General features: G+C 40.2%; 1 protein-coding gene across 7 annotated transcripts in view; it reads left to right on the top strand.

Annotated features, from left to right (window-relative positions):
• Window positions 1-20,861, top strand: part of camta1a (calmodulin binding transcription activator 1a) — a 1,306,542-nt gene that overhangs the window by 50,783 nt on the left and 1,234,898 nt on the right. For all 7 annotated transcript variants that reach the window (XM_087980408.1, XM_087980405.1, XM_087980404.1 and 4 more), the window contains exon 2: window positions 13,103-13,221. In XM_087980408.1, coding sequence (XP_087836534.1) covers window positions 13,103-13,221 — 119 coding nt within the window. The remainder of the gene's footprint in view (window positions 1-13,102; window positions 13,222-20,861) is intronic.

Below are 20,861 nucleotides of genomic sequence, written 5' to 3'. Positions count from 1 at the left end.
GTTATAAAAGTACAAAAGTGCAGAAAAGTAGAAATAATATTGTACAATTATATTTTATTACAGTAACGTTGACAATAAACTGCCTACTATTCAAGATACAATTGTCTCAAATTACTTAAATTAGCACAAACTCAAATTAAATAAATTAACATTAAATTAAATTACAATCCACTAAAATTAAATTACACTACATTGTGCTTTAGTACATTTGCTCCACTCGCCGCACCTCCATCAAGGCTCCCGCCCACGGGATTATATCCATATTTACTAGGCCTCCTTCCCTGGGGTCCCAGGACTGCGAGATAAAGGCCATAATCAGTACCATTGACAGATCCATGTCTATGTAGTTTAGAAAGAGCTACCATGTCTTATAAAAATGCTCCACTCCACGGTGCACCATACTTGTCGGGTAATCTTGAGGGGTGTGCTCCATCAGTGCCACCTGCAAGACCTGGAGGTTTTTCTGATATCCAATTCATTAGAGTGTTCTTCCTTGCACAGTACGTAAGAATGTTCAATACCCTCTTCCTGTGCTCGCCCAAAGAGGGATGATTTGGTAGTCCCAAAAGAAGTGACACTGGATCCTCTCTCATTTCCATTCCCAAGATCCTCTCCAATTCATTCACTAGGCCCCCCAGTATCCACGGATCTTGTAACAGGACCAAAAGCAATGTGCAAGGGTGCCAAAACTGTTTTTACATTTGGGAGATTTCGGGGAAGGTCCTTTCTTGAACTTTGCTAACCTCTCTGACGCCATATGGGCCCTGTGGAGGATCTTCAATCGCATTGTTTGTGCCTTATTGCATATTGAAATTTTATTTTCATTTCCCCCGTATATCCTTTCTCATTTCCGATGAGATTTTTTTCCCCAACTCCTGATTTCAAATCCCATGGATTCTCTCCATATCCCTCAAGGCATTCCCTCTCTGCCGATGATATGTGGTACTGGAAATATTGGAGAAGGTCCCTATTAGGGATTCTGTATTTCTGACCTAATTGGCTAAAATGTATCAAGACCTCTCCCTCAAATAAATCTCCCAGACAGGAGATTCCTTTACCCTTCCGTGCTCTGAAGCACAAGTCCATTGACCCTGGTCTAAATCCTGGGGCTCCCACTGAGTGAACGGTGAAATCTTAAGCAAATTGCCCTCACCCTGCTGCATTATCCTCCATGCTTTTACAGTATTTATGATAATTAGACTTGCACAATGCTCAACTACCAATCTCATCTTATCCATGAACAATAAGTTTAAGGGGACATCTCGCCTGCGAGGCCTCTACATCAAACATTATCAACTTTGAGTCATTGCGCATCCATTTGCCTTCATATGACAACAGGGTGTCTATTTGGTAATTCTTCAGATCTGGGAGGTCCTCCCCCATATCCTGCGGAAGTTGCAACTTGGTAAATTTAATTAAGGGGTGCCTACATCACTAAATAAATGATCCAAGCCATTCTGCAAACCTCTGCAGCACCCATTTGGGTAATAACAACGGGAGCATCCTCATAGCATATAACAACTGAGGAAGAATATTCATTTTAATCAAGGTTTAATGGCGTTGCCCTGAAATGGGTAGCCCCTCCATCGCTGTAAATCCTGCTTTATCCTCTAAAACAACTGCACAAAGTTAGTTCAGTACAGTTGCCGGAGGTGAGAGGTAATAAAAATTCCTACATAGATGGTCACAAAGGTTTTCTCTAAAAGGAAACTCCATTCCATCCTGCAGCTTCTGCGCCTCCACCAATCCCCCCACAGGCATGACTTCCGATTTTGTAAAATTTATCCTGTATCCTGAAAAGCTGCCAAATAATTTAATTTTTTGTTAGCCGCGGTATGGACTCTTTGGGGTTAGCTAAAAACAGAAGGCCGTCGTCTGCACAGAGTGATTTTTGGGTTCCCCAACTTCCACCTTAGGTGCCATTATTTCAGGGTCTTTTTCAGATAGCCTCTGCTAGTGGTTCAAGTACCAAGGTAAACAGTAGGCTGCCCCTCCTCACACCAAAATTGCTTGATTTAACCCCATTTGTAAGAACCGCTACCTTAGGGTCTTGACATAACCCTGCCACCCACCTGGCTCAGTCCCCTCCCTGACCAAAATGATCTAGAACAGCAAAGAGGTACGACCATCCACCCGATCAAAAGCCTTTTCTGCATCCAGGGAGGCCACCAAACCGGGAATCGTTCTCTGCTGACATATGTGCACTATATTCAATACCTGCCCGATATTGTTGGAGGAGCTGTGGCCCTTGATAAAACCCATCTGGTTCTCTTTTATAATAATAGGTAGCACCTTCTCCACTCTCAGAGCTAACAACTTTGATAGAGTTTTAAAATTCATATTCAACCATGAGATGGATCAATATGATGGGCAATCCTTGGGGACTTGCCCTTCTTTTGAAATTAGGGAGATATTAACCCCCGTAAGAGAGGGCGGAAGACAGTCCTGGCTATACGAATGATTATACATCTCCAGCAGTGGTTCAGCTAATGTGTGTATGAACTCCTTGTAAACTTCACTTGGGAATCCGTCTGGACCAGGTGCCTGACCACCTATGAGGTGCCTCACAGCCTCTTGCACCTCCTGTACTGTCAGAGATGCATTTCAAAGGGAGGCCTGATCTGCATTTATACCAGGGAGGTTCAAGTTGTCAAAAAACATTCCATTCTCGCTTCTCCATCCCCAAAGCCCCCCCACTAGCATAACTCTGCATAGAACTCCCGGAATCTGGCATTGATTTTCCTCTGTTCACGAGTGACATTGCCAGTTCTTTCCCTGATAGACACAATGGACTATGGAGCACTTTTCTTCCTAGCCAGGTATCTGTATTCAAACAGCCTTTGCTTTGCAAAGAAGACCCCTCTCTTTGCCACTTGTGTGATGGCTGAGTCCAGAGCAGCCCGGAGAGCCGTGATCCATTGCAATTTGACCATGGGTGATCTGGTATAATATGCCGCTTCGGCGGCCTTCAGCCAGGCCTCAAGCATCTGCTGTTGCTCTCCTCTCTGCCTCCTTCTCGTTGTAGAGTGTGAAATAATCATGCCCCTTAAGAAAGGTTTTGTGGTCTCCCAGAGCACTGACAGATTACTGGCCATTTCCTGATTGATGTCCCAAAAAACCCTGAATTCCATTGTGATATACCGTGCAAAGTTGTCATTCTTCAACAGAAACTGATCCATGTGCCTACTCCACGACCTAGGGTGTTACCATCTAAATATGCTGCTGCATGGTCCAAAATAGTTATGCTCCCAATTCTGCAGGCTAACACCAAGTCCGAACAAACCGATGGAACAAAGAACATATCTATTCTTCTGTGGCACTTGTGCGTGTTGGAGTAAAAGGTAAAGCCCCTTCCATTTGGGTGGAGATGCTGGAGGAGCAATTAAACGTTAGTCACTTGGTGTGCGATTCATGGAAGCTGAACTAGGTATGGATGGCAGGTTCACTTTCCTGAAGGGTATTAATAAATTAACTGGGCTTTCAAGACAGTAGGCAACTTTTGTTTGTTTTTACCTTAGCCAACCCATAAATTGCCAGTTTTTTTTAACTTGCTTTCACAACTTGTAATAACATGATTTGAACAGTGCTGATAGACCAGTATCATAAAGACAAGTCCGTTGCATTTTCTGGGTGGATGAATCCTGGACATCATTCTACTTATGCTTTTGATGTCTCCCAATCCCAGGAGCAATGAGGTCAATAATAGAAAATCTCTGCCAATAACAAAGTAAATTGTTTTTGGCATTTGTTTTTGAGAAGTTATTAGTGCTCAGACATTTTCTTATCTAATAAATTCATATTCAGATTCTTGCATTGTATTTAATCTGAAATTAAACTTTTGAGAATATCCAAAATATGTTTTGTACAGTTCACAAAAAGGCAACTGGGCAAAATGTAGTTGTTTTTGGTTTGGCATCAAACCGTTTAATATTCAGTGTTTGAATATTTCTGTGGGACCAAGTGATAAAGTGGATTAGTCATTCATTTTTCTCTTTAAATCAAACTCAGACAGATGAGATGAAAGTCTTATTAGTCTGCTGGATGTAAGGATTGTAAGTGAAATGAATTTGAGCAGTCATACCACATTGGTAGTGGATATGGATATTGTACAAGATAACCCAGTTCTGCACTCTAAAGTCATTAGGATGTACAGCATGGAAACAGACCCTTCGGTCCAACCCGTCCATGCCGACCAGCTATCCCAACCCAATCTCGTCCCACCTGCCAGCACCCGGCCCATATCCCTCCAAACCCTTCCTATTCATATACCCATCCAAATGCCTTTTAAATGTTGCAATTGTACCAGCCTCCACCACTTCCTTTGGCAGCTTATTTCATACCCATACCCGTACCTGTACCCGTGTCTGTGTGAAAAAGTTGCCCCCAGGTCTCTTTTATATCTTTCCCCTCTCACCCTAAACCTATGCCCCCTCGTTCTGGACTCCCTGACCCCAAGCAAAAGTCCTTCATGCTATCCATGCCCCTCATAATTTTGTAAATCTCTGTAAGGTCACCCCTCAGCCTCCGACGCTCCAGGGAAAACAGCCCTAGCCTGTTCAGCCTCTCCCTATAGCTCAAATCCTCCAACCCTGGCAACATCCTTGTAAATCTTTTCTGAACCCTTTCAAGTTTCACAACAGCTTTCCGATAGGAAGGAGACCAGAGTGCACACAATATTCCAACAGGTGTTCTGTAAGCCACAACATGACCTCCCAACTCCTGTACTCAATACTCTGACCAATAAAGGAAGCATACCAAACGCCTTCTTCACTATCCTATCTGTCTGCAACTCTACTTTTAAGGAGCTATGTACCTGCATTCCCAAGGTCTCTTTGTTCAGCAACCCTCCCTACGACCTTACCATTAAGTGTATAAGTCCTGCTAAGATTTGCTTTCCCAAAATGCATCACCTCGCATTTATCTGAATTAAACTCCATCTGCCACTTCTCAGCCCATTGGCGCATCTGATCAAGATCCTGTTGTAATCTGAGGTAACCTTCTTCGCTGTCCGCTACACCTCCAATTTTGGTGTCATCTGCAAACTTAGTAACTGTACCTCTTATGCTCACATCCAAATCATTTATGTAAATGACAAAAAGTAGAGGACTCAGCACCGATCCTTGTGGCACTCCACTGGCCACAGGCCTCCAGTCTGAAAAACAAACCCCCCCCCCCCCCCCCCCCCACCCCACCCCACCCTCTGTCTTCTACCTTTGAGCCAGTCCTTTATCCAAATGGCTAGTTCTCCCTGTATTCTGTGAGATCTCACCAGTCTCCCATGGGGAACCTTGTCGAGTGTCTTACTAAAGTCCATGTAGATCACATCTCCTGTTCTACCCTCATCAGTCCTCTTTGTTACTTCTTCAAAAAACTCAATCAAGTTTGTGAGGCATGATTTCCCACGCACAAAACCATATTGACTATCCCTAATCAGTCCCTGCCTTTCCAAATACATGTACATCGTGTCCCTCAGAATTCCCTCCAACAACTTGCCCACCACCGATGTCAGGCTCACTGGTCTGTAGTTCCCTGGCTTGTCCTTACCACCTATCTTAAACATTGGCACCACGTTTGCCAACTTCCAGTCTTCCGGCACCTCACCTGTGACTATCGATGATACAAATATCTCAGCAAGAGGCCCAGCAATCTAGCTTCTCACAGAGTTCCCGGGTACACCTGATCAGGTCTGGGGAATTATCTACCTTTATACATTTCAAGACATCCAGCACTTCCTCCTCTGTAATATGGACATTTTGCAAGGTGTCACCATCTATTTCCCTACGTTCTAAATCTTCAGTATCCTTTTCCATAGTAAATACTGATGCAAAATACTCGTTTATTATCTCCTCCATTTTCTGTGGCTCCACACAAAGGCCGCCTTGCTGATCTTTGAGGGGCCCTATTCTCTCCCGAGTTACCCTTTTGTCCTTAATGTATTTGTAAAAACCCTTTGGATTCTCCTTAATTCTCATGTCCCCTTTTTGCCCTCCTGCTTTCCATTTTAAGTATACTCCTACTGCCTTTATATTCTTCTAAGGATTCACTCGATCGATCCTGTCTGTACCTTGCATATGCTTCCTTCATTTTCTTAACCAAACCCTCAATTTTTTTAGTCATCCAGCATTCCCATACCTACCAGCCTTTCCTTTCACCCTAACAGGAATATATTTTCTCTGGATTCTCGTTATCTCATTATTATCCAGAGATGTCATAGAATAAACTTGGAACTGAAAGAGAGTCTGTTATTATGAAGATACAGAGTAAAGTAAACTTTGTAGCTTAATCTATTCTGCACTTGCTTAGGAAATGCTGACTGGAAGTGCTTGTTGATGGGTGCTGAATTAGATGGTGTTTCTCTAGTTATCAACAAAATACTGATCAAAATTTGTACTGTTGGAATAAATCCGTGTGAGTGTACATATTATTGATACCTGCAAAATTTTGGATGAAATTTATATTGGCATCTTGTTTTGAAGTAAATTTCTTGTTGAAAATACCTGGTAGACAAGCAGGAGGCTGGAAGGACACAGCAAGCCAGGCAGCATCAGGAGGCGGAGGAGTCAGCATTTTGGGTATAACCCTTCTGCAGGACTAAAATACCAGACAATTATCCAAAACCTTGTCACTTATGTGATATCTTGAAAGCTGAAACTTGAGAGATTCAACACTAACTTGAAATATTTTAGATAAGAGCAATAGGATAATAGATCACTGATGTCTCAAACCTCAAGAGCTTCAAATGTGCTGACAGCTTATTGTTCTTAATGTTTAGTTTGTTGGAAAGTTCCTTTCTCTTTAACCACGATATTTTGGAAATGCTGAGCATAATAGAGGTGCAGTAACTTAGACAAAAAGGTACACGTTTGTCACATGCTTTAGACTTTCAGTTTATTCATAGTGGAGTAAAGTTGATGTTTTTTTAAACAGAGTAATCAATATGTAGAAATGAATTACCAGGCAGTAATTTAATGGAGTGATTCAGTAATTGTTTATAATAGTATAACCATGAGATTTGGTTACCACATCAAAACTCCCTGGACACCTCAGGCAAAGCCAGCTTGTAACTGAGCCATATAGATTCAAAAGGTTCCAGGCTGAATTCTTGGTCTGGACTGAGTTGCTGATGTCAGCTGCACTGTCAGTTGATAAGCTACAATTGCTTTCCTAACCCTGGCTTAGTGCTGTAAAATCAGCCATTGTTTTTGCTTTTGATTCTTGCTTGTAATAGCACATGTGGAATTGGGTGATGATAAAAATGGGCAGGGTGTACTTGTCAGTAGTAATCACTTTTGCTCGTGTGAAGACCCACTTGTCTCGGTACTTTTATTTTTTTTATTGTATCCAAATAGTTAATGCCTTAGTGGAAGAAGAAAGATACTGTTGAGGCAACTTTTTCATCTTCGCATATATTGCAATATTTTTGAGTGTAAATCTTCATGTAGATTTAAATAGGTTGGCAGAGAAAGCTACAAGGAAAAATTCAGAGTGTGTATTCAAGAGAATTGCCTAGAACAATATGTTGTGAATCAAACCAGGGATCAGGGTATCTTAAATTTGGTGGTATGAAATGAGGCAGGTTTAATAAATGATGTCAGAATAAAAGATTCATTGCACAACAGTGACCATAACCTGTTAGAATTTAACATGCAGTTTGAAGGAGGAATTTGAGTTGGAAACAATTATGCTCAGCTTACAAGAGAGTAGCTACAAAGGAATGAGGGGAGAGCTTGTGGAATGGACTGGGGAAGGAGTTTAGTAGCAAAGATGTTTGACGATCCACGGCAGACATTTAACTGCCTCATGGAGAGCCTGCCATATGAGGAGGGATTTAGTAGATTGGGCCTGTACTTGGAATATAAAAAATGAGATGTGACTGTATTGAAACATGTAAAATTGTTGATGGACTTGATGGGGCTGAGATAGGTAGACGGACGGATTTTTAATAAAGTCAGAAGTCACATGATATCAGGTTATAATCGAACAGGTTTATTTGAAATCACAAGCTATTGGAGCACCCTTTGTTGGTGAAGTGCAGAGAAGAGCACACAGACACAATTTATAGGCAGAGAGATCAAAAGATCATAGAACTGGTGTGAGTAGAGTGTCGAATAATAAATGTCTGCAGGTGACCAAGAGTGTTAGATGATATGAGTAAAGTGTCAACAGGCTGAATGATGAGCAAAGGGATGACCTATAATCCAATTAAATGAGGCAGAGAGATAATTACAAAAAATTAAAAATGAGGTGTGGTGGAGATAAACTAAATGACTGGAATAACATGGTAAGTATGAGTCACATGCCCAGGATCTAACCAAAGTAATAAATAATCCAAAACTGTACAAACAAGTTAAGGTAGAGAGATCATAACAACAGGTCAAGGTGATGTTGTCAAAACAGGACAATAAAATTTTAAAAATAAGATCAGTATGTTGGGGTTACAAGTAGCATGACATGAACCCAAGAGGCCATCTTCATGGGTACGGACCTTGGCTATCAGTTTCTGTTCGGTGATTCTACCTTGTTGTATATCTGAAAGTTCACCTTGGAAGACGCTAACCTGAAGATCGAGGACTGAATGTCCTTGGCTGCTGAAGTGTTCCCTGACTGAGAGGGAACATTCCTGTCTGGCAATTGTTGCAAGGTGTCCATTCATCCGTTGTTGCATCTGAGTGGTCTCTCCAATATATCATGCCTCAGCACATTCTTGCCTGCAGTATTTTTAATATGTACAGGAATCAAAGGTCATGACAAAAGGAGAGTGGAGTTGAGGGTCATCAGATCAGCCATGATCATATTGAATGGCGGAGTAGACTTGATGGGCTGAATGACTTACTTCTGCTCCTACATCTTAAGATTCTTCAGTTGGCCTCAATGCCCTTGAGATAAGGAGGTCAGAAATTGACCAGGATGTATGTTTTGATCACTATTTGGTGACCTCATTGGAAAAAATGCATGGGGCTACCATATGAGGAGATGTTTGACTAGCTTGCTGGGTGAGCTCATAGAAATTGCTTTCACAGTTTGTATTGGAGGTTTGGGTACTTTTAATGAGGTTTGGAAGGTGCCTGGCACAGACTGTACCTCAGCAAGATTTGAAACTTTGTCGAGAAGGAAGAAAATAAATATATATTGTTGAAAAATATTTGGAAGCTGCTTGTACTCATTGGAGCATTTCTCAAGAATGCCAATTCAGACAGCTTTGTGAGAGGAAAGTGTTGATTGGTTTGTTAAAGGGACTCCAATTGGTAAGGATGTTGCCATGGAGAGTGTGCTAGTTAATGATTGACAGTTAACTGTCAGGCTTATTCTAAATTTAAATGAGTTGCATTGACTATGGTCAGGGCATTGCTCTGAGAAATGAACCAGTGAATGTCGTTCACCTATTTTGTGCATATATAACGCAACAATGTGCACCCATGTTTTCTTCTGCCTGCAAAACAACAGGGCTCTGTGTACTAATATATGTAACCAGTGTGCCACATTGCAAGCCTAACTGACAATACTAAATTGGTTGTCAGCATAACTTTTTGCAAGTTCGGTACTATCCAGCCAATGTTATTCAACTGAAGAATTAAATTTTAATGTTAGGCAATGTACTGCAATTGTGGGCTGGTTAGGAATGTTCAGTATGTCCAATTTGTTCGTATATTTTGTTGAATATTTTTACTCTGCATATGCTTTCAGCAGTACGCAAGGTCTGTGCCACCAAATGACTGCTAAAAATACTTGTATTTGCCTGTAAATCTTTTTCATCCCAAATCCTCAACCAATTAACAAGATTTTTAAAAAAGTCACTGTTGTAGGAAAATACAGCTAATATTTTGTATGCAGCAAAGATTCACTGTCAGTAGTGCAAATAATGTGGTTGAGTGACACACGTGGTGAACTAGCAATTTGGATACAGAATTGGATTGAAGGTAGAAGACAGAGGATGGTGGTGGAAGGTTGCCTTTAAGGCTGGAGCCAAGGGTTGGCACTGTTTCCACTGCTTTTCGTTACTTAAATGATTTGGATGTGGACATGCAAGGTACAGTTAGTAAGTTTGCAAATGACACCAAAATTGGAGATGTACTGGACAGTGAAAAAGGTTACCTCAGAAGAATGGGATCTTGATCAAGTGGGCCAGGAGGCTGAGGCGATGTGAGGTGCTGCATTTTGGAAAGGCAAATCAGGGCAGGACTTATACACTTAACAATGAGGTCTTGGTGAGTGTTGCTGAAGAAACAGACCTTGGCATGCAGGCTCATAGTTCCTTGAAGGTGGAGTCTCAGGATAGTGAAGAAGGTGTTTGCAATGCTTTCCTTTATTGGTTAAAGTATAGAGTGCAGGATGTTGTAGTTGTGTGTTTGCTGAGCTGGGAAACCTAGAATTACACAAACCTTGAATTGAGTAAAGGAGTTGGGAGGTCTGCTGTAGCTGTACAGGATGTTGGTTAGAATACTTTTGGAATATTGTGTGCAATTCCGGTTTCCCTCCTATTGAAAGGATGTTGTGAAACTTGCAAGAGTTCACAAAAAAATTACCAGGATGTTGTCAGGATTGACTGGTTTGAGCTATAAGGAGAGAAGAGTCAGAGGCTAAGGGGTGACCTTAAAGAGGTTTATAAAATCATGAGGGGTATGGATAAGGCAAAGAGACAAGGTCTTTTGCCTGGGTTGGGGGAGTCCAGAACTAAAGGGCATAAGTTTAGGGGGGAGAGGGGAAAAATTTAAAAGGGACCTCTGGCAACTTTTTTCATGCAGAGGAAATGGTGGAGATTGGTGCAATTGCAACATTTAAAATGCATCTAGATGGGTATATGAATCAGTAGGGTTTAGAGGGATATGGGCCAAATGCTGGCAAATAGGACTAGATTAGGTTCAGATATCTGGTCTGTTTCTGTGCTGTATGTATCTATTACATTGGCAGGAGCACTTAGCTGCTCTTTTCCAAATAGTGTGGTTGGATGTTCAGCTCATTTGAGATGATGATATTAAACCAAAGAACCAACTGTTTCCTTTAAAAGGTATGTCGTGATGAGAATTTGTATTCCTTTTTACTGCTAATGATATGTAAGTTTATATGTAAAAGGTGCATGTACTGTTGCCCTCTAGTTGGAATATCCTAATTAAATAATTCCAGTAGTAAGATTTTTGTGTTTGATGTAAAAGGTACTTCTTACTATTTACTTTGAACTTATTGTTCTGTTTCATTCACTTGTGCAATCATATTACACACATTGAGGAGATACAGATGATAATACTTTGATAGTTTGTCATTTTCTCAGTCTCTTCCATGACACATTTCTTGTTTTTTAAACTAGAAAGTGATATTGTAAATTTAAAGTAAAGGCATAGCAATACTAAGGGTTTTTAGTAAGCTGCGAGAAGTCGCTTGTAATCAAATTTCCAGGAAGTTGACTTTTAGGTGAACTTGAATTTGGAACAGGTAGTGGGGAGATGAGTCCTTCTCTCACTTCAGATTCAATTTTCAAGGAATTGTTACTGATTACCTTGGCTGTTTGCAGCTAGTTCAATGGGTTCCATCTGGAAGGAGTTCCTACCTGATTTAAACAGTCAACAATGGTTCTGTCATATGGCTCCTACAAGTTCAGTATCCTTTTCTCAAGAGTGATGTATCTATTGATTCCAATTATCTTGTGTTGTTTCACTCCTTGAGATAGCCAGTGTCTTTGTATTTAAAAGATCCTTTCGATTTGACAATACCCATTCGAATTAGCTTCAAGAAAGGGCATTGACTACAAGTCTGAAGTGATCCTTATGCTCTCTCTTGAGGTAGGGATGTGGTTTCAACCCACAAAGAAAATTGGGTAACCTATTGGTGATCTTTTGCAGACTTTTGTATTCAATTTTAAAACCTAAAATATACAAGTCATGGCAGATGGCATCTTTTGAAGGTGTACTATCCCTTCAGAACTGCACTGCTGATAGCCTAGATTCTACTCTCAGATCTTGAGTAGGATTTAAATGCTCAATAGTCTGACTCAGTGAAGGCTGACACTAAGGATAGAAGAAACTTTTATGCTGAGTGGGATGGAATGAAAATTAGGAAGAAAACATGACGACAGTGCTCTTTTTATTCAAAGATATTTTCGTGAAAGAACAAGATATATAATAAAAATGTGGAAAAGAAGAACCAAGAAAATGGATTTCTATCTGAGTTACAGAGGATCTTGTTATTACTTTCTCAGAAATTTAAAATGTATTACTAACCTTTTTCAGATATGTAGTGTTACGATACTGAGGTGAACCCCTCCGTTAATTAAACCGGACATCCAGAAAAACTTGCCTTGCCTCATTATCTGTTAAAATATCAGCGACCGAACTCCCAAGTTCCACGATTGTAAAAAAGTCAATTTATTTTTTAACTCAAAAAATGAACTTTCAACAACTGTTCACAACTTTCAGCCCCTCTTTCTCTTAACTGCTTACTATTTGCCTCCAACTCTATAACAATATACTATTTCAATAAGACACTTATTAAAATTACATCAACTTAATTTCAAAAATATACAGTCGCTGTCTTCTGTGTCTTCGCTTTTTTAGCTGAGGATCTCCACGCGTCTTCTCTTTTTTTTGCTGCCAGTAAGTTTCACATGAAAAGATACCTTTTGATAGAGTGTGTTATCTAACTTCTTGGAGAGCAAGATGTTATATCGGCCATTACCTCTCTGGCTGTACAGCAGTTGCTCTCTAAACAATTTTCAAAATGTCTGCATTATATACCTCCCAAAATCAGATCATCTCATTGGTGCGATGTTGGCAAAACAATAATTTCAAACTCTATTGGGTTTCACTATCCTCGGGCATAATTTAAACTGGTTAAATTTGCATTGTTGTCAAAACAACAATCAAAACTCAGGTATCCATTTCACAGCCAAATGTTAGATATTTGCAATTTTCCAGTACACACTGGGATTGCCATCCAGTCATATACACAAGTGCTTGTCATCTCTCAGTTCAGAACAGCATTGTCTGTCTCTTAAAGGTACAGTACACACCTTCAACTTCATAACAGTAGTCTGTACTTAATACATTTCTACATAATATGGATCAAAAATATTTTAACCTATAAGAAATTTGTATCATTTAATTCATTTCAGATGATCATGGGAACAGCAATGGCAGTCATGTGAAAATATTTTTGCCCAAGAAGTTACTCGAATGTCTACCGAAATGTTCTGCTTTACCAAAGGAGCGACACCGCTGGAACACAAATGAGGTACTGTGAAATGTTTGTTTCTTCTGACTTTGCCTAATTATAAGCAGCTTGATAATACATTGAGAGCTGTTTCTTTAGCTTGGAAGCTTTACTTTAGATCATGTTTTTGGTTTTGTAAGAATGGCAGATGAAGGAAGAGATAACAAAACAAATTCATGTTATAATAATGTTCCATAATGTTGGCTGAATGTACAGATTATGAACTTTAAAATTATCATAGCTTTCATTGGGAATGTCTTGTAAATGCAGTGCCCAGTTCCTTAGGCATTTCAGTTTGGGTTGTTGTAGTTGTTAGCTACTAAGCATTTCTTTCTCCATCAGGACATAGCTGTTCCTTTAAATGGGATAGCTGCATGAGTTGAAGTCCCTCAGACATTCTGTACTGTTTCTAATGGCTGATGAACTGAATGCAAACCTTATTTGTTGTCACATTGGTCGCAATTTTAGGATGATCTGGTTGGTTGCAGCACGGTGATTTTCTTTTTAGAAAATTTAAAAGGGCTTGCCATTGCTGTAGGTTGTTCTAGTACTGCATTTTATTTGTTTGCTTGAGAGTTTTGCATTTGGAAAATTATCAGTTATGTTGCATAACTGAATCAAACCAAGTAAGGAAACTGGGGATGGTCTTGATATATTGAATAAGGCTTCCTGGTAGACAAGGCTTGATCTTCACAAGCACACTCTGCACTTGGTGTATGTTAAGGGACTGTAAATCCTTCTGATGGTTGTCTCATTTTGAATGATATGTGTGCATTTATGTATATATTTATGAATGCATAATGGTTAATTACCTGCCCTGCAGTTATGTATCAACTGGTGATGAATTCTTTGTTTTTAAAAAGGTGTCAAATTAATCTGGCAGTTATTTTCATAACAGGCTGCTTTAAGCATTATAGTAATTCATTGATTATAAAACCATCCTGAGTTTGTGTATTTATTTGCTGATTTTAGAGCTTGTAACCATGGTGTTAGGAAGACTGCTAGGTAAGTTTCTTCAAAAGAAACCCAGCATATGGTATATTTTAAACTGGATTGTCATAAATGATTGCATAGTTAGTCCCAAGATTCAATTTACATGTTCAAGCATTGTGATCTGAAACTGCAGCTCACTAATGAAATGAGTTGCACACTATACATGTAAGTCAAGAACAAATATTTAACTTTTTACTACGAGGTGCTGTAGGGAGAAATATCAAAGAGGAGTCTTGAGTTCTCTGTTCAGTAGTGCAAGCAACCTTTCTACAGAGTGTTGTTTACAGACAGAGAGAGACTAGAGCATGCTAAGAGTCTGACTTTCACGTGGAGCCCTTTTGCTCTCTCAATTATAGCTAAAATTGGAGGAGAGGCCGGTGACACACTAACTTTCCCCAGCTAAGTACAACATATTTATACTTTTTAATGTTCCAATGGTAACTTGTAATGTTGACATTGTTAGCCACGTCCCCTAATCTATACATCCAATCTATTATCACGTGATCAATGATGGACAGCTCTGGTCAGCCCTAGGTCCTCCCATAATCTCAATATGTCTACCAAATACCTCCATCACCTGCCTTTGGGGTCTTAGAATGCTTCTGAAAGTTACACTCCTTCCCAGACATTTGCCAGCTGCACTGCATTATTTGCCAATAGCTGAATTACTTGCTTATCACTAAGAATTCTTTCACATTCTCTACTGACATTCGTATGGAAGATTAGGAAGTAAACTAATTTCTTCCAATTGTTGTAAAGTCTTGAAAGTCGTCTCTAATATAAAGTTACTATAATTCTGTGACAGCTGACAAATAGGAACAGCCTCCCTCACTGCAACCTGAGAGATCAAACAACAGTCCTTCTGACTTGAAGTTGTAATTAAAGTCCTGGTTATTCTCATGTGAGTTTTAAACCAGAGTTTGGTTCTCAAATGAATCTTTTACTATTTCTACTCCACATTTTCTTTTACTATTTGGGACAACATGGCGACTCACGAGTACTGCTGCCTCATAGGGTCAGGGACTGGTTCTTTGATTTCAATCTCAGGTGACTGTCGATCTGTGGGTTTTATCTGGATGCACTGGTTTCCTCCCATAGTCCAAAGGTGTGCAGGTTGGGTAGGTTGGCCATGCTGAGTTGTCCATAGTGTCCAAGGATGTGCAGACTACGTAGATTAGCCATGGGAAATACCATGTCACAGGGATAGGGTAGGGAGTGGGTCTGGGTAGGATGTTCTTCAGATGGTCAACGTGGACTTGATGGCCTGAATGGCCTGCTTCCACACTGTAGGGATTCTATGATTCTAATTTCCTTTCCTTAATAGAAAGCATCTATTGCAATTCTACTCGAGGATGAAATTCGATCACTGTACAGTCTTACTAACATATTAAATGAAACTTGTTTAGATTTCACAAATGATGAGTGAACATAACCACATCATCTTTTTGAATTTTGTCAACTGTCTCTGTTACTCTTCTCTTGTTCTTTTGGAAGTAAGAGTTTGTTCAAATGTCCACATTTGCACTTAAACTTCAGTTGTTTATCTCTCCCCAGTCCTGGTCAGCAGTCACACAACGCCAGGTTATAGTCCAACAGGGAGAAAGTGAGGACTGCAGATGGCGAAGTCTTGATGAAGGGCTTGTGCCTGAAACGTCAACTCTCCTCTTCGGATGCTGCCTGACCTGATGCGCTTTTCTACTGCCACCCTTCTCGTCTATAGTCCAACAGGTTTAATTGAAATCACAAGCTTTCGGAATGCTGCTCCTTCATCATCCCAGTTCAACATCAGCACCTCCACACCATGTTTACCCAGTCCTGGCCCCTCTTTGCCCCCTTCCTATGCTGTTTGTGTTTACAACATTTATTGCATTATCTTAATGATGGAGTGAACGTCTTTTACTGCCTACAAACAATTGCTCAAGGAATTCAACTAATCCTTTACACTAGATTAGATTACTTACATTGAAAACAGTATGGAAACAGGCCCTTCGGCCCAACAAGTCCACACTGACCCTCCGAAGAGCAACCCATCCAGACCCATTCCCCTATGTTTACCCCTGCACCTAACACTACGGGCAATTTTAACATGGCCAATTCACCTAACCTGCACATTTTTGGACTGTGGGAGGAAAACTGAGCACCCGGAGGAAACACACGCAGACACAGGGAGAATGTGCAAACTCCACACAGTCAGTCGCCTGAGGCAGGAATTGAACCCGGGTCTCTGCCGCTGTGAGCAGCAGTGCTAACCACTGTGCCACCATGCCACCCTAATTTGTTTGCATTTCTAACAATTACCGAAACAGTTCGGAACACTGTAGGATCAGACTTTTCTTTCTATTTTTTATGAAATAACAAACTTAGGACCTTGGCTTAAGTAGGTCTTTCAAAAATGCCCCCTTATTGAATTGCTTATGTATTTAGAACCACCTGTTAAAAGAAACCTGAGTACATTCCCTAATGCTTCATCTCACCAGGGTTCTTTTTTTTTTGCGACCCCCAAGGGATCTATCTGATTTCTTACCTGGTAACCCTGTCTGGAGGCCACAAGTCTGGCTGTGCATATCTGCTACATGTAACTGCTAATCCCTTTTGGCCAACTTGTCTCAACTACAAAGCCCCAGGTTGCCTTCTTGTCAACTTTAGTCATGGGCTGTTCCAACACATGATAAACTTGAACCTGAACAAAATACTATTAAGGTAATATCCCTCCATACAAAACTAAATATTGTAAATGCTAAAATTCTGAAATAGAAAGTGAAAATGCTAGAAATACACAGCCTATCAGGCAGTGTCTATGGAAAGAGAAGCAGAATTAACATTTTAGTTGAGTGAACTCTTCAGAGGACACAGGACTACAGCAGGTCATAATGATAGTAGATGACAATGCCATAGTAGAGGGATTTGAACAAAATATGAGCATTTTAATGTGGAGAACAGCAAAGATTATATAAAAGAGTTTTCAGTTAAGATTTTACACTTGTGGGGAAAAATCCCAATAAAACAATCACTCTAATAAAGTTCAGCATGCTTTAATGTATGTTAAAAATCATAAATCTTTGTTAGCTATCTTCCAGCGCCAGCTGATATACTGACTCCACTGAATCATCAAATTCAGAGGAGGTGGGGGGTGGGGATCAACAACATAATCAAAAAGAGCATGAAAAAACTTTAGTTTCAATTGTCGAGGAATGTGGTCAGTTTTAAAACTAATGATGGATGATCTTGATCTCTATTAGAATTGTAGCCCACAGAGCATGATTTCATAGCAACTTCCACCTTCGGCATGCCACTTTTTGAAGTGAAAGCTTCAAGTGCTAACTTTAATGGGATGTACTGTAATTATTTTTATTTGTTCATGGAATGTAAGTTTTGTTCAATATTAACATTGATTTCCCAAATTTAATTGTCCTTGGGCAAGTGATATTGAAGCCCTCTTCATGGACGTTGCACTCCATGTGATGTCACAAAGCTGTTCCTTTTCTCAAGGATATTGTGCCATTGATTTTTTTCAGAGGGGTCGTAAACGGGCTGGGCTCCAATTAGACTAGTTTGGTCCAGAGACGAAAAGGATTTTGAGAGGCCTTTTGTTTATATATAAGCAGATGAGACTTCAGGCCAAAGTGGTCATGTTTTAGAAGTGACCTGTATAATGAAAGGGGAGTGGTCAGCTCTCAGCTGAGCAGTTCAGCTCAGAACTAATTGGGGGTTCAGCAGTCGACTGTGTGAACAGGCTCGCTCTCTCTCTCTATGCCCTTTTAATTTCAACCTGTAAGCATCTGTTCCTTTTTTCTTACTGTTTTTTAAAGTGGTTTGCTTATTGGGACTGTTGCATATATTCAGAAGAGCATAATCAAGTTTAGTTTGGATAGACTGAGTTCTGTAGGTGTTCTTTATTCTGTTCTTTGTTTCATTGTGTAATTTTGTGAATAATTCTTTCTGTTTTAAAACCTGGTAGTCAACCTCGCTAAGTTATTCTGGGTAATTTTCACAGTACACTTCGAATCATAGCTATGTACAGCATGGAAACAGACCCTTCAGTCCAACGTGTCCATGCCAACCAGATATCCCAATCCAATCTGGTCTCTGCCAGTACCTGGCCCATATCCCTCTAAACCCTTCCTATTCATAGACCCATCCAGATGCCTTTTAAATGTTGCAATTGTATTAGCCTCCACCACTTCCTCTGGCAGCTCATTCCACACACTTAGTACCCTGTGTGTGAAAACGCTGCCCCTTAGGTCTGTTTTAGATCTTTCCCCTCTCTCCCTAAACCTATGCTGTCTAGTTCTGGACTCCCCCACCCCAGGGAAAATACCTATCCATGCCCTTCATGATTTACCCTATCCATGCCCTTCATGATTTTATAAACATCCATAAGGTCACCCCTCAGCCACTGATGCTCCAGGGCAAACAGCCCCAGACTATTTAGCCCAAATCCTTCAACCCTGGCAACATCCTTGTAAATCTTTTCAGAACTCTTTCAAATTTCACAAGGTCCTTCCAATAGGAAGGAGACTTAGCGAAACAAATTGCAAAATTATGGTCTGGGCAGCCTGCTTAAGAATGTGTTGAGTGGTCTGGCCTCATTGTTAGTGCATAACAATGTAGATACATCCACAATGGTGCTGGAGAACAATTTCCACAATTTTAACCCAGTGACAGTGAAAACGCAAAAATACAGTGCCAAATCAGGATTGTGTATGAATTGGAATGAAATTTCTAAATGTACTTACTTTCCTTGCCCTTCTGAGGCATAGGGATTGTTGATTTGGAAGAATTTGACAAAAGAGCTTTAAGTTGCTACAGTGCAGTTTGGAGACAGATACTATAAGCAAACCGCTTTAGTTCCACTTGCAGAATTTATTACTTATTAACTAAGATGCTATCTTTTGTCAGTCACCTATTTTGCCATTTCTGCTTTGATTTGACTGTTTGACTTATGTTTTTGATTTGCTAAAGTGAGACTCCAAGTACATCAAAAATTAGATTGTATAAACCCAAACTGACATTTCAGGAATATATTAATCCTCTAAAAATATCTTCATTTAATTGTTTAAAAAAGGCCTTTGGTACAGATCAGGAATGCCATACCTAAATGTATAAACAACCTCTTCAAGGATTACTTGCATTTGAGACAGGTCAGAGAGGGTTCAGTGCTTTCTGGAATGATGGTAGTCTTATGAGCAGAGATTGGGCCTGTACTCACTGGGATGTTAAGTATAAGAGGCATTCTTATTGGAACATTTCTTCCTCACCCAGATACTGCTTCATTCTCTGAGACTTGTATTCTGTTCAAGATCCGCATCCATTTTGCTTTAAAACTGACTTTCAAGCTGCTGCTGCTTTGCTGTTCTTCACCTGAGCAAGGGAAGCAGTGAGTGGCTAAGCATGGGTTTTATAAGTCTTAGCACATGGGAACAATCAGGGCTTCTACTTCCAAGATATGGGATCTCCAGCTTTGTGTTGAATCTGAATCTTGACTGAGAATGCAAGTCCAGAAGAAGAATGTAGGCAATGGCTGTGTTGAGGACTTGGCAAGAGGTTCCAAGCTAGAGGGTCAGCAAGTGGGCAAAAATGCCAAATTAGAGGGTCAGGGAGCAGGAGATTCAGGAAGAGGATTGTTGGTGAGAAGGAGGTGCAAAGACTAGAAGTTGCAAGTTAGATTTTAATTTCAAAGGTTGAGAAACCTACCAGTGTTTCTCATAAAGTAGTATTAACCTGGTAGTATTAACCAGGACTATAACCTGGTGTTGTGTGATTTTTAACTTTGTACACCCCAGTCCAACACCGGCATCTCCGAATCATGTCTCATAAAGTAGTATTATTGAGGAACATAACCACAATATTGGAAGACATACCGGTGTGAACCTGCTCAACCCATCAATTGGATCTCTGAATCTGTGTCTGAAATCCATTTACTTTTATCATCTTCAAAGTCATTGACAACCTAATGTAGGAACAAGGTGTGTCGTCCTTTTGGTTTGAAAGCTGACATGACCCTGATGGAAGAATTGCACTGGAAGTAAAACCTCACTATTGCATGAGCTATCATAAATATTTGTTGAATTACTCAGTTGACTAATTTTCCTGACTTTGATTGATATTGAAGATAACAGAAACTGACACCAGATTTTATCAATAAACAAGAAGACAAAACTTATTAAAATCAATCTTATCCTTTAACAAGTGGCAAAATAGATTATTAACTAGTGTGCAAACTTAAACTTTATCACTTTCAATTAAAACATGCACACATTCATTCATGTTCAGGACAGACAAGAAAAATAGCTGTGTAGAAATATTATGAGTGGAAAACAGACAAAAAGGAACAAATTCTGCAGATTAAATATCTAAATCACAAGTCGAATGAGAGCCTCTCTCCTAATCCTTTTGGTTTTTTGACAATTATATCCTGTTGTTGACCTTAGATCACCAATTGTGTAGCCAGTAGGTTGGGGTTCAGTCTTGGAATGGAAGTTCTTTGCCATGGGCATCCAGTCCCTATACACCTCCAGCCTCCATGACGAAAGGCCCCAAGCCCTCTGTTTCTTCCTCACCCGGTGTTCCCACGAGTACCCTTCCGCTGACACACTCGTTCATTTGGTTGAACTGGTCCTGACCTTCAATTTCTCCTTTGAATCCTCCCACTTTCTCCAGGCCAAAGG

The sequence above is a fragment of the Chiloscyllium plagiosum genome, unplaced genomic scaffold (genome assembly GCF_037043375.1).
Source record: "Chiloscyllium plagiosum isolate Xiang-an unplaced genomic scaffold, Cpla_swu_hap1 HiC_scaffold_37, whole genome shotgun sequence".
In the NCBI taxonomy this organism is placed as follows: Eukaryota; Metazoa; Chordata; class Chondrichthyes; order Orectolobiformes; family Hemiscylliidae; genus Chiloscyllium; species Chiloscyllium plagiosum.
Note: the sequence above shows the minus strand (reverse complement) of the source record. Positions and strands in the feature narration are given on the sequence as shown.